The sequence below is a fragment of the Pteropus vampyrus genome, unplaced genomic scaffold (assembly GCF_000151845.1).
Source record: "Pteropus vampyrus isolate Shadow unplaced genomic scaffold, Pvam_2.0 Scaffold61, whole genome shotgun sequence".
NCBI classification, from domain to species: domain Eukaryota; kingdom Metazoa; phylum Chordata; class Mammalia; order Chiroptera; family Pteropodidae; genus Pteropus; species Pteropus vampyrus.
Genome location: NW_011888842.1, coordinates 3,141,021 through 3,165,420, shown reverse-complemented (window position 1 = coordinate 3,165,420; position 24,400 = coordinate 3,141,021). Strand labels below are relative to the sequence as shown.

General features: G+C 41.3%; 1 protein-coding gene across 1 annotated transcript in view; it reads left to right on the top strand.

Moving 5' to 3' along the window:
• Nucleotides 1–24,400, top strand: part of ASTN2 (astrotactin 2) — an 843,256-nt gene that overhangs the window by 340,177 nt on the left and 478,679 nt on the right. Inside the window, exon 6 of the mRNA XM_023531046.1 lies at nt 1,354–1,500. Coding sequence (XP_023386814.1) covers nt 1,354–1,500 — 147 coding nt within the window. The remainder of the gene's footprint in view (nt 1–1,353; nt 1,501–24,400) is intronic.

Below are 24,400 nucleotides of genomic sequence, written 5' to 3'. Positions count from 1 at the left end.
CAGATGCGACAAAACAGCGCTAAGGTTTCCAGCAGGGAATGTGATGGGAAGATGTGCCCACACCTTCCTCATCCCACAAGCAAACAGACAATAGAAGATATGAGGGGACAGAGGTGAAAAGGAGAAGGACAGAATAAATAGGACTACCTTGGCTGTTTAGATGATGTAAAGGAAGAAGATGGGAGATTGGAACACAACATCTAAATTTCTGACCAGTTTAAATAGGGAGACTTTCAATAAGTCGAGGGTCTCAGAAGAAAGAGAGGAGGAGAAAAGATAATGTGTCCAGCTTTGAATGTGTTCTTTTTGTCACGTGCATGGGGCATTCGTAGAGAGATGTCCAGAAGGTTTGGGCATAAAGGTTTGCTCAAAAGAAGAGCCCAGTGGGTAATAGAAATTTGGGAGACATTGCTCTAAAAATGGTAATCTAAACCTGGAAAATAAATGTGAATATAAAAGCCTAAAGAATGAGGCACGATGAGGGCTCGGGACATAGTCCATGGATTTTCTTTGCTAGCCCAGTGGTCTCTTTGCCATGCAGGTCTAATCTACTCCTTCGACTGCATACGTGAAATTGTCTTTAGTTTTCCTGGACAAAAGTCCCCTCCCATCCTATGCCCTGTCTACTAGCTCTTAATACAATTTGCCTTGGATTCCAATTAGCTGGGGATAAGTGTGACTTTGTCCCCTAACTGGTAAGTTCCTGAAGAGCAGGAACAATTCTTATACTGCTCTGTGTGTTTCTCACAAAGTAAGTGATCAGTAAAGGCTTGTGAAATTGATTGGAACTGATCAGCTTCTAATTGTTTCTAAAAGTGAAACCCTTTTAGATGATAGACATCACACGTACATTATGTTATGTAATCATCACAACAACCTTGTGAGCTGTTATTATCCTCATCATACACATAAGAAAGCTGAGATTCAGAGAATGAAGCAGGTTGAACCCAGGATTGTCATACTCCAAAGCCCTGCTCATTCCACTAGACCTTATAAATTCAACAGCACACTGTCTTCTCACTTGCTTCTAAAGACAGTGGACAATTTAACATTATTTAATTATTATCAAGAGTAACCAGCTTTATTGGTATGGGAGGAGTAAGATGTCATGATTTTTGGGAAGCTTGTTTTTTTTTTTTTTGTCTTTACCAAAAGGAATGATAAACCCATTTTTCAGAGAGTTAAACCAATACCCAAAAAGGGGCCACAGAGATTGTAAGCACAGAGGCTGGTAAATATGGTTCCTTTTTTCAGCTTCCCAACTGAGAAAATAATATGATTCTCAAACTCAATGCCATCACCATCTCCTCACCTCCTAGACTTATGTGTCTCTGTGTGTCTCTGTGTTGTTAGGTTTGCTGAAAAGCCCAGTGAACAAGACGGCCTTGACACTGATTGCTGTGAGCTCCTGCATCCTGGCCATGGTGTGTGGCAGTCAGATGTCCTGTCCGCTCACCGTGAAGGTGACTCTGCATGTGCCTGAGCACTTCATTGCAGACGGTAAGAACTGAGCATCAGAGATGCCCCACACCTACTATGCACTTTGCACCCTTAGCTGGTCAGATGTCCTCCATGTATGTCCTCCAGCCTCAGAGTTATATGACAGGGAAAAAAGAAGCATTCTGGAAGAGGCCTTTATCATTTAGAGTCTTGGGTTTTGAACGAAACTAAAAACTGCTTTTATTCCATGGGCAAGAGTATGGTTTATTAAATAAAAGAAGAATTCAAATATGAATGCAGAAAGATCGAGCTATATCAGAGAACCTACAGTTTCTTTCCATGCTTGTGGATCCTATTCCAAACTAAAAATGTCCCCCTGAAAAATGATATTTAGTAATTTAAAAAATATGTGACAAAGAAGGTTGTATAAGCTTTGTTGGAATTTCCTGAATGTCCTGAAGAATACTCATGTCTCATTCCCTGTAAATGTACTTTACAAGTTTCTTATAGCCTACCATTTACTCTTCACACAATTAATTTGAACTAATGAGACACCATAGTCACAATAATCATTCACAAAGCATGGTCCAAAATACTGATTAAGGTTCTTCATATCTATTGCTAAAGTGCCCTCCAGAAAGTTGTTCCAGTTTACATACTTCAACAGGATGTGGTGGGTGCATTTCCCCAAATCCTTGTTCTCACTTGTCATTACTATTTTCAACTGTATTGAAGTTTGTAATAAATACAGTGAAGAAGGCATATCTCAAGTATGCAGCTTAAAGGATGTTTATATGGGACTCCACCCAGATCAAACCATAAAACATTTGTAGCACCTCAGCTTCTTTTTGCTCCCGCCCAATTAATGCCTTCCAAGAGGTAACTACCCTTCTGACTTCTAGCATCATGTTAGTACCATTATTTTCATAATTTTTTCCCATTAGATATATATTGAGTGTTTTTGAAATTCTAACCCTATTTTTGTCAGCCTTACCTCAATGTAACTTAATTTTATCTCCAAATTTTGTTACAGTGTACAGAACTTAGTATTGATTCCTTCTGTATTTTCTCTTCGTAGTGGAACTTTCACCTCCTTTCTCTGAAACACCCAGACTTCTATTAATACATCCTATGATTGCTCCTGCTTCACCATTGTGAATGAGCCCCAACTTATTTTTCACTTGAACTGCAAATAAGTTCAGTATTTCTCATATTATACATATAGTGAATTTATTTTCTGATGTAAAGACAAGGCCTTTGGTTCATACCTATCAAATCATATGTGAACATAAGACAGGCAAAATTGTGAGTGGGAGATGGCAGAGGAATGGGAAAAATCTTTACAGAAGCAGCTACACAAGTAGATCTCATGGAGCTTAGTTAGGGTTGGAAGAATCACCAGAACCTGGCTGTGCTGGAATATGGGGATGTGAGAATAAGAATGATGAACAATAATGTTGGAAAATGAATAGGTCAATTTTCGACCACTGTCCTCACCCATCAGTACTCGATAACTGTAGAAGATTAGGCCTCAGCGACCTTTAATTTTTCAATGTTTATTTTCATGCATGTACAAATGAAGGTCTGAAGAGGTTAAGTAACTCACTCAAGGTCATGGTAAATAGTTTAATGACTAAGGGCAGAGACTATGGAATAATATAAACATGAAGTCAAATACTAGTTCTGTTGTATATCGCTTCTATAGCCAAGTAAATTATTTGCTTCTCTGAGATGGGCCATGGCCAAGGCAGCTTTTACCTTTCTCGCTTTCCCCCACGAACCTGAAGCTGCTAAACTGCCAGCCCCTTCTTAGTAAAGAGAGCTCTCAGCCAACCTTGTGCGTTGGGCTGTCCATGGTGCTGAAGTATTGAAGTGGGCTAAGTAATCGGTCCTGTCTTCAGGAAGAAAATGAATTTTGCCCTTGTGTTACGACATAGTTATACTTGATGCTTACTGCCCATTATAGGGAAAGGTCAGCACAATATAGCACTTGTCCAGAGCCCAGCTGGCAAGAGCAACAAATACTGACATAGCCCCAATCCAAGCCCTTGGCAAATATCACCCCTTCCTTTGTCCGAGCCTTCTCAAGCCCACTAGTGGCTTTTTGCCCTGCTAAGCACATACTGAAGAGACAGACTGGGTTTGTGTCCAAACTTAGTGAATTTCACACTGTTTTTTCAGCTGTGGTCTATAAATCATCTGCATTTGGGTCATCTGATTGGATCCCTAGAACTAGTGAATCATATTCTCTAGCAGTGGATCCCAAGTATTAATATTTTTAAAGTGAACTCTAGATGATCCCTTAACAGAAGTTTGAGAGCTACATTAATATCTCTGTATTACTTTCCTTCTATCTAACAGATGCAATAACTCCTTGAGACCCCTTGCAGCCCTGATAAGGGGCTTTGCTTTCTTCTATCTTTGATTTTATCAATGTCATATTAATGGAGTTGCCTCATGGCACAACTCCAGTGGTTCTTCATAGCACTGAATACAATGTGAATGATCCATTATGAGTTTTATAATAAAGCAGCCCTGATCACATGGATTTGGGCTTCATCCAAATTGTCATGCAGGTAACATTATTAATTAAAGGTTGTTATTGGTTAATATTAAAAATTCATCTTAACTGAAATATTAGTTGGCACATCCCTTGAGGCTCCCAATGTAAGTCAGGATATAGACACCCAACATTCTGGCCCTATGGTAAGCCAGTAGAAGAAATTAATTTTAAAGGAATAAGTTATTTAAGTGAGTAAGAAGGTTTCACTCTAGAGTAGACAGATAACACTACACCTAGAGTTATCTGTTCTATTCTTTTCACTTCTGTTCTGGGAGCTGTGCATTGAAAAAGTGAAAAGAGAGGATTTGTAGTCAAGATATTGGAAAAACGTTGTAGATACCTAATGACCTCTTAAGGAAACACTGGAGGAGAATTATTCTATAAGAGTTGAAGGAACCTGGACAAAAAAAATGAACTTAATATTATTTAGCATGTCTCTTATAAATATTTCAGTGTTCAAAATACTTTATAGGAAGTTACTTATTCAGTTTTCGTAGCAGACATGTGAGGCAGGATTTAGCATCCTCATTTTTGCATACATGGAAAGTGGGTACCAGCGATGTTAATGATTGGCCTAATTAACACACAGAAGTGGAGCAATGTATGAGGGCCCAAGTGTACCTGAATCCTTGATCCAAAGTCCTTCCACACCCCCACACTTTCACAAAAATGACCATGAAGATTACTGTCTTGAAAAGGAGCGAGTTTGTTCTGGAAATCCCCAGGAAGCAAAATTAGAACTATGTGGGTAAAGGGGGTGGTCATAGATGAGAGAAGATTGAGCCTTACTGAAAATGTCTTTATTTTCTAAGCTTCAGCCTCATTACCTATCAGGTAGGGGTAAAAGCAGTACTTATCTCATAGAGTTATTGTGATGAATAAATGAAATAATGCTCATAAAGCTTTTAGCTCAGTACCTGAGACCTAGTAATGGCTCGATAAATTACATAAATGTTAGTAGTTGTGATAATATTTTTTTAATATTGGAAGAGGGTCATTGCAAGGTAATGAGTTCCCCATCATAGGGAATTGCTTGAGAATAGATGACCCCATTTCTATGAAGCTATAGAAGAAAAGTGAAGGAATGCATTTGGCTTGGGTATATGGTATTTGATTCAGAGCCATTTTATCTGAATATAAACTTTAAAAACACTTAATTTTTTAGGATTTTCATGCTATGTTTATTCTTTACTACCTCATTCTTGAGCGTCACACATTCTTTGACTAAATTCAGAAATGGAGTGAGACTCAGGAATGGGTGAAGGCCATTGATATCTCTTGAATATATTATTTGGCTAAACCTCTCACACATATTCACACACACACACACACACACACACACACACACACACATGCACAAAACCTGTATTTGTTTTTTTTTTTATGTTGATATTCCCATTGCATCAAAATATACATGCCTAAATGTCTTTTTTATTTTTTTTTTAAGGTCAAGTTAAATCGTTAGCATCGTGTTTTGGGTTTTACTAAGGTGGTTTTCAAGTTTTCTCTGTTTTCTGACTGAGGAATTTGAGGTCTAAGGATTTCTTGCCCCCTAAGAAATTATCAAGTGGAAATATTCATCATTTGAATGGCCTGGTTTATTAGTATGCCGCATGTGTAGCTGCTTTTGAACACAAAATTGTATACAATGAATCTTGGTCTACATTTATTTGCTTCCACCCCTAATTCATGTCTTTCAGCCCAGAAAAGTGAGCTAATCTGTGGCTTTGTGCCTTTAATGAGGAATGAGGTTCATAATTGACTTCAGAGCTAGTTTGCAGTGATTTGGATACATGGGAGGAGTATTTTTAGCTCTTAGAGGGGAAAATTACACCACACTGAAGGTGGCTGTCTGGACACAAACTGCCAGACAACTTATCTAAGAAAAGTAGTTCTTTGGACATTATGTCTCTGTAATCATCTGGGGCTTTGTTTTAAAATGTTCAGTTTTGATTGCAGAACTTTGAGTACCATGGACCATGTTCATGTGTACAAGTGTTCTACAGTATGGCCTCTGCATTTTTTGTCTTCAACTCCTTTGCACACACTTAATGCTACCTAGAAAAATAGATTGTTTTGCCTTGTGTCTGCCTCCCTGTGTACATTTGCTTAAACCTGGCTCTCCAACAGGAGTTCCCTTCCTAATCTTCATGCTTTGCAACCCTACCCATGTCTAAAGCCAAATTAATTTTCTCCTTACTCTAGAATTTTTTAAACAAAAACTCAAACCTTCTTCAAAGAAACCTCCAGTTAGAAATAATCTTTTTCCTTGAAAATTACATAGAATTTATTTGTACCTTTCTATGACTCCACAGTCTACCTTCCATCATCGTTGTTATTATGCGCGTGTCATTGGAACAGCTGTCTTTGTCCTAAGAACTGGCCTTCACTTCAAATCTAGCTCCCTACCAATATTTTTTCAACATTGCAAAAAAAGTGATCTTTTAAAATAAAAAAATCCCAGCATGTTGCATCTTCCCATAAAACTGTTCAAGTGCTTCTTATTGTACTTTTATAAATACTGAACTTCTTAACATGGCCTTTACATCTCTGCATGATCAGGCTCCTGCCTGCCTCTCAAGCCTCACCTCTCTCTACACTGGTTCCTTAAATATTCCTGGCTGCTTCCTGTCATAGGGCCTTTGCACATATTAATCTCACTGGCTGAAAAACTTCTCCCCACTTCTCCTATCCAGTTTCTCTTGGACAAATTCCACTTACTCTACAGCGATGACCTTTTTATACATCTTAGGGTCTAACAGGTTCCTTACTAACCATTCCCTTTGAGCCCTGCTCTATTCCTTGATTGCATTTATTTCAATTTGTAATTATGTACTTATCTAGTTAGTGTTGGGCTTCCACCAGGTTGTAAGCTCCATAAGGACAGAGATTATAATTTTTTTGTTTTGCATGTTATATTTAGCACGTGGGAAAGTGTTCAAATAGAGTTAGTGCCCGAAAGGAGCTATTCGTTGATCAGAAGAAGAAGAAGAGGAGGAGGAGGAGGAGGAGGAGGAGGAGGAGGAGAAAGAAGAAGAAGAAGAAAAAGAAGAAGAAAAGAAAAAGAAAGAAATGATTTCAATAGCTAGACTTAAATTTCCTCAAGGGCAGGGGTCAAAGTATATTCATGCCCTAACCTATTGTGATAGCTAAGAGAGGTTCTGACTAAGTAGACATGTAATAAATTATGTCTGTGAAACAGATGAAGGGAGGGGAGGCAGGCAGGTGGACCCAGAAGCCCTAAGATATATCCTGGAGAATGACAGTGCAAGAAATCAGAGGCTGCCTCCTCCTCTGCGATTGACTCCACTCCCCCAGGTTTTTGTTCCCATTCCCAAAGATGAGAAACTCCAATCAAACTCATATTTTCCAAACAGCAAAATGAAACAAGCTTCATCCCAGAGCCCAGAAGAGGGGAAAATTTAAATTGAGCTGAGGTTCAGAACACCCAGGTGGGAAGTGGCAGAGAAATACCAATAAACCATATTAATATGCTAAAATCAGGAAGAATAGGTTGAACTCCAACCCAGACTTAATAACTATTTGTGAGAGAGTGCAGGGAGAAGGCGAGGGTAGGTTTCAGTCAGAATTAAAACGAGATCTGCAAGGAAACTGGTAATATAATTATAAACTGCAAAAGCATTTTTTCCTCTCCTTGTCCTTGATAGACAACTTGCTCAGTAATGACCTCAGGCTGATGATGGAATCAGCGAATACTCCCTAGAGTGGAATCATTGTTTGTTTGTATGTTTGTTTGTATGTTTGTTTGTTTGTTTGTTGCTCAAACATCTTCATTAGGAAAGTCTAAATGCAAAAAATCATGAAAGGAAAAAATGCTTCAAGCCATTTCTTCCTAAAATAGTCACTGATCCCCGGGTTAAAAGTGACAAGGGGCTTGAGAGAGAACAAACCCTGGAAACCCACTCTAAGCAGCTGAACATGCTCACGCTTTAAAAGATATCACAACAGCCCATTGTGTTGAGATTTTTAATGACACTCTGCGCTAAGATGTTAGCTTGGCTTCCAACCAGGATGAATTGCTCTTAATTTCTCTTCTTAACAAAAGGGATAACTGAGTTTGACGTCCAAAATTGGAGACTAATTTCTGTGTTTTGATAGCAGATAGAGTCCAAAAATATGTTCCTAGGAACTGGGGACAGATGATAGTTGGAAGAGGTAGGGAAATTTAATTTTTTCTCGTTAATAATTCCATTCTACTGTTGTGAGGGAAAGGCTCCTTTAACTTTTAGAATGAGAGGAGAGTATGATGGGTGGGAGCTTTGATGAGATGGATCTTGGTATTGGAGTTAGATGTTTCACTGGCTTGGTGTTTGCAAAGTGGGGTAGAGTTGAGTCAGAGGTACAGTGCTGGGAGAGAGAAAGTAACGTGGTACAGAAGTTAAGTGCATTGATCTGTGACCCAAGAGATGTGAGTACTACTCTCAGGTCTTCTGCTGTCCACTTTTGTTATGTTGGGTATATTAATTCACCTTCCCCCTGCCCAAGCTCCAGTTTCTTTATCCAAAAGCCCTGTTAAGACTCCTTGCCTCAAACAAGTGTTGGTGGACTAATGAGTGTGGAAGACCTTGGCCAACTGTGAGAGTAGGTACGATTATGACAGTGTTGTGCTTTTCCCTTTCTGTTTGTTAATAACTTTATTATTTATAAAGACAGTAAAAGGGTTAGAAAGAGTATGGCCAAGTGAGTATGGCCAAGTAAGTAGAAGGTACTATTTCAGGAAGGCTTAACTTGGCCAGAGGAAAACTTCAGAGTTAAAAATTTCTCAGTAATAGTGCTAATTCTTTCTCATATGTTGTGCCTGGTTTTTTCCCTTCCTTCTTCCCTTTCTCCCTGTGGTGAGCAAATATAGTCACGTGCAGCATAACGATGTTTCAGTCAACGATGGAGCACACATACGATGGTGGCATGCCATATAGCCTAGGTGCGTAGCAGACTATACAATCTGAGTGTGTGAAAGTGCACTCCATGATGTTTGCAAAATGATGAATCTCCTCACAATGTGACTCTCAATTGTTAAGCGGCACATAACTGTATCGCACATCACCTCATTTGTAACACGCTTGGATGTTAGGGATGCAGAGATGGATAAAACACAATCTCTCGCCTCCCCCAGTTTGGTGGTCATGAAATACACCACACAGATGACATGTGAAGTGCAGTGTGATCGGAGTCATCATGGGGACTGCACCAGCTGCCGTGGAAACATAGAGGAAGGGCAGGCAGCTAAGCGCCCCAGGCTGGGGATGGGAAGTGCTTCGAGAAGAGGCTGTCTTGAGGAGATGCTACCTGAGCTGGATCTTAGAGCCTTTGACATTTGCGTGGAGGTGGGTGATGGATGGCAGCGAGCTTCCCAGAGGAGACATGGACATTTTCCCTGCATTCACACAAACCCTGCTGTTCAAACCTCCTGATGACTGTGATAATAACAACCCTAATAACTGGTAACATTTATAGAACATTATTAAGTGACAGGCCCTGTGCTAAGTGCCTTGCCAGATATTACCTCATTTAATTCTAGTACCTCGTGGAGCAGATCTAAGCATTATCCCATTTTAAATTTAAGGGGAACTCACACCCAGGAGTTTATGTGGCCACCTCAGTGTCACACAGGCAAGAAGGGGTTGAGCACAATTATTTTTCAAAGTAGGGGCTAAAGAATGTGGTAGACAGAGGATTCGATGACTAAGATTATGTTCTAGCTCGACTGTAAATTCCCCATGACCTTGTCACATCTCCGTTTCTCTAGCCCTTGGTTTCTCTATTGTAAAATGTGGGAAGGAACCAAGATGGGAACTTTGTTAAAGTTTCTCCCTGCCCTAGCATTCTGAAAGTAGAATGAGAAAGGTTGGGGTTCAAAGTCCCCCTTGACTTATCCCATTAGGCACATGACCTCTGAGGTCTTCACGCGGCCACATCCCACTAGTGTGCCCAGTCTTCTCTATTCCCGCTCTCGTTGGCACCAGTGTATGGCCAGGCAGCCCCCTGAGCAAGGATTTCAGAAACAGAGGCAGCTAAGCAAACATTTTACAGCCCACAAGTTGCCATTTGAAGAAAGCTTACAAGGACCACAGCCAAGCTTGGGCAGGGACTGCGGGCTCCCGAGGCTACCGAAGGAAGGAGGAAGTGGTGGGTAGCTGGGCAGTGGTGAGAACGATCCTCTCCATCTCTAGCTCCCAGCGTCAGCTGCCGAGGGACCTTGAACATCTCGGATGCCAGCAAGAGTATGGGAGGGGGAGTGTGCATCCTATTCTGAGAGGGAAACGATGAGACGGGAGGAATAATTAAAACCCGCACATCCCTCCTGCCTCGCCACTCTCTTCCTGCACATCCTTCCCACCTCCCTGCCCACCCCACATTCCCATCCAGGCCCTAGTGCCCAGCAGAGCCTTGCTGTTTGGCTTTCTTCCCCAGCCACTCGTCTGGATTATCTAAGCCAAATATATCTGCAGCTGCACAGCCCCGGGCCTTTTGGCAACTATTGGAAACTTTCTGAACCTCTGCCTAAGGCCTGGGCATCTCATTCTCAGCTGGAATTGTTCCTGAACCCTGGCGCGCTCCTGAACCTTCCACGTATCCCCTCCTCTGCTTTCACTCCGATTCCCATTTTGGGCTCTTCTCGGTGACTCCATACATTAAGACTTTCCACTGACTCTTGCTGAGTGCCTGCTCAGGGCCAGGACTCATATTCTAGGACAAACTCAGACACAGTCAGACCTAAAGCAGTGTGAGGTAGGGGAAAAAGACAAGATTTAGAAGCATAAAATCTCAAGTTCAGAGCTACACTCCTCCACTTACTATGAATCTTAGACGAGTCACCTCACTTCTCTGAACCGTCAGTTTCACTATCTATAACAAAGTACAGCTCTTAGCCTCTGCTTCTCAGGGTGCTGATAAGGATGAAATAGAGAGTGATATGAAAATATCTCATAACAGGTGCTCAGTAAATGCTAATCATGCAACTTAAAGTGAGAGGGTAGCTACTAAAGCCAAAGGCTACAGTGGAAGGCAGTTCATAATCTGGGCCATGTAGAGCATATAGACAAGAGTCAGCAGGGTTACCAGGGAAGCCTGGAGTGTTTTCCTGAACCCTAGACAAATTATGGTAAAGCACCTTTAGGGAGCAAGAGGATTTGTCCCATTGGAGGAACCAGAGGGCAGGAATTGGAAGCGAGCGTATTTGCTCACTGTTGGAGGTGGTGGGAGAGAGTGAGGACAAGAGGGGTGATCTTCCAGGCAAAGGGAACAGCACAAGCAAAGGTGTGGCAGGAACAGATAGCATTCGAAGCATCTGGGGCTCCATGCGGGATGAACGGGACTTGGGAGGAGCAGATGGGAAGAGCAGGAGTCTTGGTGTTGGTCTTTCATTGTGGAGGTGTTTGGGAATCGTAAAACCACTGGAGGATTTTACACAAGGGAGCATAGGAGTCACAGTTGCTTGTACAAAAGCAATGCAAGATGTTAATTAAGAGATCAGGCTGCGGAGGCAGACGCATCTGGGCTCAAATGCTAGCCCTATGAACTCTCAGCTATGCAACATTCCGAATGTTACTTAACCCTTCTGACTTGTTTCTTAATCTGTAGAGTGAGCACAGTAATAATAATAGGAAAATTAAATGAGGTGATATCTGTCAAGTTGTTAGTAGAGTGTTTGGCAACCAGGAAGCAATCGGTAATGTTAGTGTTTATTGGCATCATCATCATCATCACCTTCATAGTCTAAGTTAGGTCTCCCTGTTAAACGGTCCTGAATTTTCCTCTTTTGCACTCAGCACTGTTATAATTGCTTATTCAATGACTAGGAGTCAGGGCTGTAGAATCACACTCCCTGGGTTCAATACCTAGCTCTGATATTTCCTACTTGTGTAGCATTGAGCTAGTTATTTCATCTCTAAGCCTCTGTTTTCCTATCTGTGAAATAGTCATGATGACAGTAAACTACCTCAAAGGGCAATCAAATGACTGTATAGGAAGCAGTTGGCCAGTGCTTGGCACATAGTCGATACTCAGTAGCCAATAGCCCCTGCTGATGCTACTTGAAATCATTAAGGGCAGACAATGTAGCTGTCTTGTTCCTGTGAAATCTCCAGTACACATTCGGTGTTCAATAAGGATTTGTGGACTCACCGAGCACAGTGTGGGTGAGTTTGAGAAACCAAGGTGGAAGGCAAGGAGCCTGTGAGGGACTGTTATATTTAGTCTATACGATAACGTCTGAATGAGGGCATTAAACGTGAAAATGAAGATAAGTCGATTCCTGTAGAGCTAGAATCAGGGAAATAAAGCAACTAATTGTAAGGAAGGTCCAAGAAGGCAGAGGACTCAGAGACTACTTGGCTTCTGCCTCCCTGATAGCTCGGTGATGACAGACATCAAAATAAGAACACTTTTGACGAGTAGGGACGTGTGGCGGCTAACGGTACAAACACCAATGGCAGAGTAACCTGGGTTCAAATCCTAACTCCACCTTCCCTATGAAGCGGCTTCATCTTCCGAAAAACAGGAATGCTAGTGCGCTGGGTATCAGACTGATTTTGAAGATCGAATTGTTGTCAAATGCAAGAGCCTGGCCCATGGTAAACACATTCAGGGACTAGCTAGTATTACTATTCTGTTCATGCCTCAGCTTTCTTCTGTGAGATCAAGAATCAGATGCCCACTTCGTGGCTTCATTTGTAGAAGAAAAAGAGGGGGGGAAATGCAAGCAACGCTGGAGAACACGCAGTATTAGGACCTTTATAAATCCTGCCTAAATGAAAATGGTTGATAAGGCCGCCGCTGTGTTCGTCTCTTAAAATTATCTTGCCAGATCTCCGAAGGCTGCTCTCCTGAAGGTCTGAATCATTTGAATAATGTTTCAGATGATGTCTCACTGCAGTATTTGGGCCAGGACAGAGGATGGAGAAAGTGATTAGTCCTGGTCCCCACACAGGTGCCACTGTGACCTATGGTCATGAAGACTCCGGGAGTGGCCATTTCCTGCAAAGACTCCAATGCAGCATTAACGTGCCGGGCACGGGGCCTGTCATGGAAATAGGGGCCTGAAAGGAGGTCCCAAGGCCTGGTGATCAGAGCTGTTGTCATATTTGAAATATGGGATCCATGAAAAATGGCAGCTTCTGCATCTCCAGAGGGAGAATGTAGGCACAGGGGTGAGGGTACACTGTAGGCGTTTTGCAAAGTAGCCAGGTTAGCGATGTTCTACATTGTACAATGTGAGAATGAGAAAAATATTTTCAGCCTTATCTTTGCCCATTCCCCATCTTATTTGCACTCCAGCCAAATGAAACGGCTTTTCCCCCAAGGCCAGGTTCTCTTTTTGTTCCTTTTCAAACATTTTTTTTTTTTTTCCCTTTTACCTAAATCCTCTTTTCCCTCCACTCCACCCAGCTGCTGCCTTCCGGTGCTTCAACCATCAGCCAAGATGTGGCTGCCGTCTTCACAGAGGCAGGGCCCCTACCTACTCTGTGCTCCCGAAGCTCCCTGTTTCATCGTCATCACAGCCCGACAATGCTCCGTGATGCCTGTCTGTCTAGTTAAACCCCGACTGAATCATGCAGTGCTTTCAGGCAGGTGCTCTCTTCTCTCATCATAGCCTCCAACAAAATGGTAACCCAGTATATTTACATGTTTTCCATTCAAGACCAAAAAAAAAAAAAAAAAACCCTCAAAAAACTGATATGAGACCTTTAATATTATTACCGTGATTATGATCCTTATTGCAATTTTATTTTGAAATCCAAAATCCGTTCACATGACCTGAAAATGAGTGGGACTCTTTACTACCAAGCTCCAGCTCAGAGTCATAAGCTGCGTCGTTCCCAAAGCTACATCAGAAACAGAATGGGAGATGGAGATGACTCTCATTGAGGTAGATCTCAAAGGATTCTTGGAGAAAGTAGGGGTCAAGTTGAGCATTGGACAGATGTGATCCACCTCAAAGAATTTGGACAGATGTGATCCACCTCAAAGAATTTGTGTGAGGGTCAGTCGAAACTGGTTTGTGCAAAAAAGAATTGGTTTCAGCTTCTCTCTTCTCCCTCATCACGCTGCTGAGGCAGCCATCAGCAGCACCCAGTCCCACCCCCTCCCCCATCCTCACACTGCAATAAGATATATCTATACAATAAGCACAGCTGTTGCAAACACAATGTGAAAACATCAAGTTGACATTTGAGCCCTCTGGTTGCCTTTTCATTCATCCTTCTGTCCTTCCCAGATCAAGATTTATTATAATCCAAATTAATGTAATGTTAGATGATTATTAAAATATCAGTTAAAAGTCACCATGTGCTCCTGATGTGGCAGGAAGTGTAGTAGGTGTTTTGCCTACAATATCTTATTTCATCTTTGCGGAGCTTATTTACTCATTGAACAAATACTTATTTGTTTCTCGTGTCCTGAGGCAGTAGCAGTGCTGTCCTGAGAAATGTATTGTTGACAGCCCTGGCCTTATAGTGCTTTCTTTCTCAGTAGGAGACAGACCTAAAGTGAATTAGCAAAACAATGAACTAGGTTGTGGCGATGAAATAAGTGAGAGCTGCTGTGAAAATAATTAAGATGGTATAAAATAATTAAAGAGGAGAGTTGGGGTGTCATGCTCAGATATGGCAGCCAGAGAAGACCTCTTTGAGGAGGTAGCATTTAAACTGAGATGTGCAAGGTGCCCAATTGGAAAGTGTCTCCCAGGAGGAGAGAACAGCAAATTCAAAGCCGCTTGAGTGGCAGAGAAGCTGAAACAGTCTCTCTGCGGTTGTGAGGGATGGGGCAGGGTGAGGTGGGGTTGCAGGGACCAGGTCTTCTGTAGAAAAAGCTTTCTTGTTGCTGTTCCACCAGCAGGGAAGCTCATGTTCAGTGAAGTCGGGCTCTGATGGATGTCCCTTTGTTTGAGAGTTATTTGCCGTCTGCCCCAACTTTGTAAGTTTAAGTTAACCTGGGCCATCCCACTTCCGGCCAGTTAACACGCATGAAAAGTTTCAGCATCCTAGCTCTGGTCACTTCTCCCCTGACTTCTCTTCACCCTCTACCTCTCATTTATCGCCCTGAGTTCATTGCCTATATCTTGCTGGTTCTCGAGATAGTTTTTGCTTTTTCCCCTCTGCCTACCTCCATGCTGCCCTGAGAACTTGGAACAGATTGACCACTCTCTTGGACCTACCTCTCTGCTCCATCTCAGACAAAACCCCACTGTCCACTCTGATTCCATCCATGGCGATACCCCAGAAACCAGCTCATTTATTCATCCTAGCCTGCATGCCCCAGTGCCCAGCTGGCACTTGTTGACTGGTTTTTTGAGGCCCATAATTGGTGGGAGATTAGAATTTTACTTAGCCTGAGTATTTAAACTTTCAAAGGTAAGGTGGAATTTCAGGCAGTGAGTGACAGTTATTTCTTAAACGGAGTCTGCCCCCACTTCCCACTCGTTTAAGTCTGGTTTTCAAAATCATTGTCTTCGGTTGCCATAGAAGACGCTACATGAGAATCTCAGGGCACTTTCCCATAATGGAAATGAGAAAGTCAAAAAGAAACACACCAGCAAATAATGTTTCTTTTTGCCCTAGGATACTGTTCATGATTATTTCTCAGAAGCGATCTTTAATTGTTTCATCTGAAAAGTGTGCATCTTCGTTCCTCTGACTGTCTCTTCATAGAGGCTTGTGAATTGGAGCCAGCTATTAGTAGCATTTACTAATTTCCTTTGAGTCTTGCTGGCCAAAATATGGGACTTGGAACAACTTTTAATTTTGTTTTTAATTAAATTTCAGTTGTTTCGAATCACTCATTTTTAATGTCATTTCGTTACAGCCCTCAGAAGCAACAGGAGCTGTGTGTTCTTATTTGTGTGCCTACACAATCTGATGTGTGTGTATCCACGGCATGGCTAAAGACTGACTCCTGGCTGAGGTCCAGAGCTAGAGCAGGCAATTAAGAAAACAGAAATTAGTCACAGAATGAGCTTTTGTTTACACTGTTGTATCCGAAGTGAATATTGTTTAAGCAGGAGTTTTGGTTATTGTGTTTATTTTTACCAAACTGTATTTGAACAAGACAACATTCCCTTGTATTTCATGATAGGATTCCCAAATATGTGTAGGTAGACAGAGTCTAAGAATAGCTAACACTTAATAAGCACATATTATGTGCCAGGTACTGTTTTAAGTACTTTATATATACATATTACCTCATTTATAATAAATGAGTAATTTGAAACAACAGAAATTTAATTTATGTCCATCCCCTCCTACATCCCTATGAGATTGTTATAGGGATAATAATAAAATCACAGTTTTATTGCTGAGAAACCAAAACCCATTATCACTTCATTAGTTTGCGAGAGGGCCATAACATGAATACTGTCCACTCAGCTCCATATGTCTGCTCTTAAACACTGTACTAGACTCTCTCTATATAAAAAGACAAATGTGCCTCATCACCTAAATAAATTTAACAACCAAGCATATAGAAAATTGATTAGTTCTGCACAAAAGTGAAATTATGTTAGTTTACTTTCGGGCGTTTCTGTGCCCTCGGCTAATGCCCATTCCTGTTGTGTAAACTGTGAAATTGTACCATCGGGTCTAGTTCGGCTTCACAAAATCATGGTCTGGGTATTCAGCGGTGCTCTTGCAGATACTCAGCACCCCAGAAATGACAATTAAGTTTGAAAGCTTTATGTTAAATGACCTATGTGTCCACCCGTTCAGCTAGCATCATGGGCTACATTGTTGGTTTTAACTGAAAACAGAACCTGACGTATTTTCTGTCTCACACACTTTACATCTATTACTTTCTTTGCAAGGAATGTTATTTCATTGATACCACCACCTTCCCTTCTCCACACCAACACACACACACACACACACACACACACACACACACACACACACACCCTGTTGGGTACTCACAGTAGCGTGTTTCTTTCTCTGCAGCACTCCTTATTTGTACTCATAAGTGTTGGTGCATTTACTTGTTTAATGCTCATCTCCTACCCAATATTGTGCACTCTCTACAGCCAAGTGCTGTAGTGCTGTGTCTTTTTTGTTTGCTGTCGAATACCCAGTTTTTAGAACCAGGGCTGCCATATGTATAGTGCTCAATAAACATTTGTTGGCGCTATGGATAAATACATTCAGACCTAAACACAACCACCAGCCTGCAGAGAAATAAAGTGGCAGTAGGCAAAGTACAAAACCCAGAGTCCAGACATCTGGACTCTAGACCCAGGTTTGTAATTGGGCAAGGTACATCTTTACTGCCCTCAATGTCTTCATCTGTGACGTGGGAATGATAATAACTTCACAGAACATGTACATAGAGTATGGTATAATTGAATGCCAATCATTCTGAAAAATATTTTACATTCATTAACTTCTTCCTGACAATAGCCCTAGAGATAGTTACTGTTATTTTCCTCATTTTTTTTCCCATTGAGGAAACTGAGTTCCAAAGAAAGTAATACTTTTGCTCAAGCTCACACAGCTGCTGAACAAGATCTGTCTGAATCCAGAACCCCTAATATCTTTTGCTGTGAGGATCAAGTGAATAAAAAAGTATATTAAATTCTCAATAAAAATTGCCTATTACTAAGGCTCATTGGTGATATTTGAAGCATGATTGGTGTGTGTGGGGAGAGAATTCTGTGATTTTCTCCCTTTGTTTCCATTTGATAACATCTAAGGCGATATTCTTCATGTAGCTGAAAGTACCATTTGTCACTTCATCCATCCATCCATTCAAAATATTTACTCACGTGCATTAGTAGTGACACCGACGTAAGGGTAAAGGAGCATACACCAAGCCTGGGGCAGAAGAAAGACAGACCACTTCCAGGTGAAAGGACCAAGGAAGGACAAGTTCGCCGTTGGCTGGGCCTGGGAGGATAGGTTCGGTGAGGAGGATGCTCCAGGATATGGGGACCAGAGTACGGGCAAGTTGTTGGCCTGGGGAGGACAACACTATGGGAAGGAGCAGCACTATGTAGACAAGTGCTGCCTTCCTCTACCATCTCTTCTATTCCAAGAGAGAGAGGACATATTCCTTAGTGTCCAGGGACCAAAAAAAAAAAAAAAAAAAAAAAAAAAACAAGGACATTTTGGTCACCTACTATATGTGTGACTCAATACTATAACTTTATGTGTATATTATATCCTTATTTCTCCCCACATCTTCTGAAGTTGTTGGACTTATACTACTAGTAGTAATAGTAATAGCAGCAGCATCAGTACCCTTATTATAAAAGTAATACAGGAGTGAATGAAGGAATTTTAAATATGCCCTTTTTCTTTCCTATTCCTGGTCTCAGTCTGTTGGTTTGATGACTTAGTGTAAATGCTTCCAGAATTTTTGCTACCACTACTGCACACTCACAAACATACCTTGAATTGCTGTTTGTTTGTTTCGAATCTGAGATAAGATTCTATATGTTCTTGGGCAACTTGCTTTTCTCATCAACCACCTCAAGATGCCTCTATTCACAGGAGTATATGGTAGGTTTTGTCGTCCCTATTTTATAGAAGAGGAGCCCCCAGGATTGCACAGTCAGGTAATAGGCAAAAAGTCCATCGTCTAGTCAGTGGCAGGATTGGGGTTCCAGCCAGTCTTGTCTGGCTCCAAAGCCTGGCACCCTTAAGCTACACCCCACCAATTCCCTCTGGCTACAGAACGAGCGAATTCATCCTTCACGTGTCATACTGGAAACGTGGATCTCAGCCATCCTGTATCGTGTTTGAGCCTCGAGACCTTCATTTTTGGACTGAAATAAAAATCGTATGCTTTCTCTTACCTTTCCCAGAATTTGTGATAGGGTTTGGCTGGTGAAGATCTGATTGCTGCAAATGCCACGCTATGGCTAAACCGCAGATCTCCTTTATTATGTTGCTCCAGGTACCAATATTATATATTTAGGCAGCTGTTCTGATCTGTGCCAGACAATGAAATCTGTTCCATCAACGTGACTGTTGAAACCTCTGATTTTTGGAAGCTTTGCCTCATGCAGTCCTTGGTAGCATCATAAAACAATTAGATTTAGGCTTGGCATTAATTTGAATTATTGTCCAGTTTCCAGAAAATATCTTCTGGAAATGTCATGAGGATGTATTACATGTCTTTGAAGACATTAAGTATTGAATTACATTATTATGTCACCTTCTTCCTGCCATTTCTCTCTCTCCGTGTCATATACTCGCAACATGGTCTGATTTATGTTTTAGCCACCACGAGAAGCTCAATACTTAGAGAAATAACCAGATATGAATATTGACAGATGCCAAGCACACACACGTACACACACACACACACACACACACACACACACACACACACACACACACACATCTTAGTACTGTGGCTATGTTTTCCCTGAAGTGAGAAGAATGGGAGGCAGCCTGGTGTTACAGACAGAGCTCTAGACTCAGAGACAAGCAGACTGAGTTTTAATTAGGAAACACCAACTTCCTGGCTTTTCAATTTAAGACATAATGCCTTTGACCTCCTCGAGCTTCCTTTTCCTTAAAATGGTGATAAATGTAACACCTGCCTTCCAGAGTCATTTCTAGGATCAATTAGGTTAATAGCAGCAATAGTAGAAAAACTCCCTTTTGATAAGTACATCCAATAAGTCAAGTACACACAGTCACATTTAATATTCTTGCAGATGCTGCAAGGTAAGTATTATTCGTTCTCTTTTAGATGAGGGAGCTGAGAAAAGAAATATTAAGCATTTCTCAAGGTCATTCAAATGATAAGTGGTAAGGACACTTACCACTTTGAATGACGGTTTGCCAATTCCAAGGTCTGTGTTTTTCCCACCAAATTCATTTCTAGACAAAAGAAGAGAATAGAAGGCAAGGGATCTAGAGAGAGAGGAACACATAGACACACACACACACACACACACACACACACACACACACACACACTCTGATTTTGTGAGAAACACAAAATCAGGCAGGTGCCTGGGCTTAATTTGGTCAGTTGGCATTGAACCTACACTGTAGTAATGAAACAGATCTGGGAGGAATTGCTAATATGGTTATTCTTAGCGCTCACAGTTAAGAGAGTCTTTGCCACACAGTCCAACGTTTGTGCAGATTTTTTGGAAAAGGTAAAAATAAGTGTTTTTCATAGAAGAGGGTAGACTCTAAGAAGGGGAAACAGGGCAAAGAACACGGTTAACCTTGTGGAGTTTGAAAGTCACATGGTGCATTCATTCGCTTGTTAACCCAGTCAGCCAGACCTGTCTTAGCCACCCGTTCTGTATTTTCATTACACATTTATTGAACTTAATATGTGCCAAACGTTCATGTAGGGCCTCACTCCTGCAACACATTTTAAAGTCGTATCCTTCCTTCTTGCCCCACCCAGCTCACCCTGCGATATTGTGAAAATCAGAGGAGATGTGAGATAAGTCATGAATCAGCATAGCGGAAATAAGCATACCTAGGTAGGTAGGAGGAAGGTATTTTTTTAATGAAGCTATTGTCTAACTGTGTCCCAGGCAGGACTGCCATGTTGCACAACTCCAAGATGCACCATCCACATAGGTTACAATTATTCATGGAATTATCTGTGCTTACATGTATGTATATATGTGTGTGTATATATATATATCTCTCTCTATATATAGATATAGAGAGAGATAGATATGTATGCATATATACATAGACACATACAATTATACAAACGTATATACTTATATGAAATACACAATAATATCTATACATATGTATGTGTGTATATACATATATATTATATATGGCTAGACATACCATTCTACATAGCATTCATTATTTGCTATGTAAATTTGGTCCCCTGGAATAGTGTCCCCTGGAACCCAGAGGCCTTAGCTAGCATGGTCTTGTCTTTAGGCAATTTCAGTACATTTTATTTAGTGGTCATTGAATCTCTATGAAATATTCCCATTGTATAGATAAAAAAAAAAATAGAGAATTACCAAGATGAAGTGATCTGTTCCAAGATCTCACACCTGGGCTAGGATTTGATCCATGTCTGTTTAACTCAAGAATCCAGCCATTTGCCTCCTATCTAAGCCCATGTCTTACTGTGTAGCTGACAGAGAGGGATGTTTTTCAACATTAGTAACTCAGAGCTAAAAGACCTTTGAGTTTTGGGAGCAGCTGTCCATCGTGTTCATTCAAGAAGCACTGATCTTTGATCAAAAAGAAATCCAACATTGAGATTGGGTTTGATGCATAAGTTCCCAATGAAGTAATGAAGAAAGTTTAAAAAGAAAGAAACAATAAATTCTTAAAAGTAAATAGATGCCTTCAATCTTTAACCATGATTCTTCTTTAAAAATTTAAATAAAGGAAAACGAGAAGCATTTTATGACTTTGTTCTTTCCTCCCGCTGCCTACCTTCGTACCTCATTGTTATATCCCTACAGAGAAAAATAATTTTGTTTTAAAATTTCAACACTTCAAACCTCTTTTGTCCAGACTCAAATACCCCTATCTCTACTTTGAAGCAAGACCAGGGATACATAAAGGCACGTGGAATTCTGTGGCAATCGGTTTTAGCCAGACTTTGATCACAATTTGAGGTAGGGAAGACAGAAAACGGTAGAAACAAAACAATTGCCTGGAGCAAATGTGGGTCTGGCTCTTCAGGGAAACATCCTTTTGGGGAGAGAAAGTGAGGCTTTGATAAGCTTTATTTGGACATCACTAGTTTTCTAACATGGAACACTCAGAATACCAGAGGCTCGTCCATCTCCATGCTTCTTTTTCGTGGATATTTAGTAATGAGTTCCTCCCTGTTCTTCCAAGGGTATTATTTCACATTCCCAATGAGGGAGCTCTGGCCTCATGACAATTCACAAACCTCCACGGCATCTATTCTTGATTGTCAGCCTGAAATCCGGGCACAGACTCTGAGCTAGAACTCACAGCGCTTGGGTTCTGGTCTAGCCCCCCAACACTTCCCAGGTCTGTTGCCTTGGGGAAGTCAGTTCACCTCTCTGATCCTCAACCTCCCTCATAGTGCTAAGAGGTTGGGAGTCATACAGTCTAGATTCTAGTTTTGATATTTCACTAATCCCAGTGGGATCTTGGAAACGTCCTTCTCCTTCCTTAACCCTCATTTTATGTCTAACTACAGCATCTATTCTCAATGAGGACAATAATACTTCCAAACACATAAAAATTGATTTTCATCAGGGGAGGGCACACACAAAATACTCTTTTTATGTACGGCAAAAGCACAGTACACAAACAGATGTGCAATATATCTGCGATATTCAAATTTCATGGTTGGCAGGTGATTAGGGGGGAAAAGTCTAAAAAGGCTCCTTAGTGGGTGATAATGAAAAAAGAAAAAAATGGTTGAGAAACTCTAGACTAGAGGCACTCAGAGTTTTCTAACACTCTTTAAAGTTAAATATATAGATAGCAGCATAAAATTCTGATCCATTCTTCAGAGCTTTAAAAAATAGTATTTCCATGTAATAAACAGAAAGAAAGAAGGTGACCCCCTTTAAAATAGCCACTGGAACTTTTCATTGTTCTCTTAGCTTTCTTCTGCTCTTTGTCGTTTGCATCTCATTCATACACTTTGGCAGGACTGCATATTCATTATGATCTTACTGCACTCCCTCTGCCCATCCAGTAATGTCGGACATGTTTAGAACCAGGTCAGGCAGCAGACTGGGCATCTGTGGGATGGATGAAAATAACTTAGCTCAGACTAGGGTTTTTTTTTTTTTATCCTGGACTCTATGAACCCCTAAGGGCTCCATGCATAGAACTGTGTTTCACTTATAGGTTTCCTTGGTGTGTACATTTGAAAACTTTATTCTGAGAAGTGATGCATAGGGATCCATGACACAAAATAAAGGTTAATTAATGGAGAAAGTAGCAGAACTAAGAGATAGCTGTCAAATCAGGCAGAGGTAGTATGTTAGTTTGTTAGGATTGCCACAGGCTCTATGGCTTAAACAGCAAATTTCCTCATAGGTCTGGAGGCTCGAAGTTCAAAATAAGGTGTTGGCAGGGTTGATTTCTTCTGAGGACCTCTCTCTTTGACATGTAGATGACTGTCTCTGCCCTTGTCTTCTCATTGTCTTTCCTCTGTGTGTGTCTGTGTCCTAATTTCCTTTTCTTATAAGGACACCAGTCATATTGGGTTAGGGCCCACCCTAATGACTTCATTTAACTTTATTTATGTTATTAAAGACCCTATCTCCAAATGTAGTCACATTCTGAGGTACTGGGGTTTAAGACTTTGACATATAAATTTTGGGGTAGACACAAGTCAGCCCGTAACAGGTTTAGACAGGACAGAGGAAGAGGTTGATGTTGATCCAAGGAGAAGGGAAAGAATATGGCAGAAGGGAAGAGAGCTGGAAAGAGATGATAAGGAGGTGAAGGTATAGAAATGAGTAAGAGAACCCACTCCACCTCCCCCTAGAGAGCGGTTGCTCTCAGAGACTGAGAGCTCCCAGATCTCCAGGTTGTTTCTGCCCACTCTCACATACCCTCGAACTGTTGTTTTAACCTTGTGTTTGCAGAGTTTGGTTGCTTACTCCTTAAATAGCTTTTGGTCAATGCCAGGTGGTGGAATGTATGCAAGCCTGACTTGGGGCTCTGTGTCCTGGGGAGAGAGACGGGAGTGGGTACATTCTCTTTGCGGGTCTACTGGGAGGAAGGTAGATGGACTCCTTATTTCTCCTTCGTCACAGTTTGTTTTTTATTCTATGTCCTAGAAAGATGTTTCTTCTGGGTTTACGACCCTGACAGATGGGATCTGGGGATACAAGATGTAACGGGAAGAAGGGGAATCTTTAATTATTTTGCACACAAAGAAAGAGGGAAGAAGAAGAGGGAAGCGAATACTTTTGGCCAGAAAAATTCCATGAGCTTCATTTGTGAAGACCATTTTTCAGCCACGAGATCTTTCATTTCTCTGCTCCCCCATTCACCCCTGTATCAGAGCCTTCTTTTGGAACCTCCTGTCCATGGTTCTCAGAGGTCTGTCTCATGATTGAAGATGTAATGAAAGGGATTCGCAGCTGCTGTCTGGCTCTCTGGGAAATTTTCTCTGGTGATACCTCCTTCCGTGGTATTTTTAGTTCTCTATAGCTTTCTGTTTCTTTGGGGGCTGATGTGTCTCTGGCTTTTCAGAGGACACTACGGAGCGGCCTGAGCTCCTCAGCTCACCCCTGATCTATGCTGTACAATTACGGAAGCAGGCTTATAATCAATGTAATTGAGGATCAGAGTTAATGAGGACCTCCGTGCCCGTGCAGTCCCCTGAGCAACGCCAAGCTTCAGATGCTAGATAAGGAAATGATTGGGCTGAACTGAAAATCCATTTGGCTAATTAGATGATGTATATTCCCACAAGCCAGTGGGAGAAAAAAAA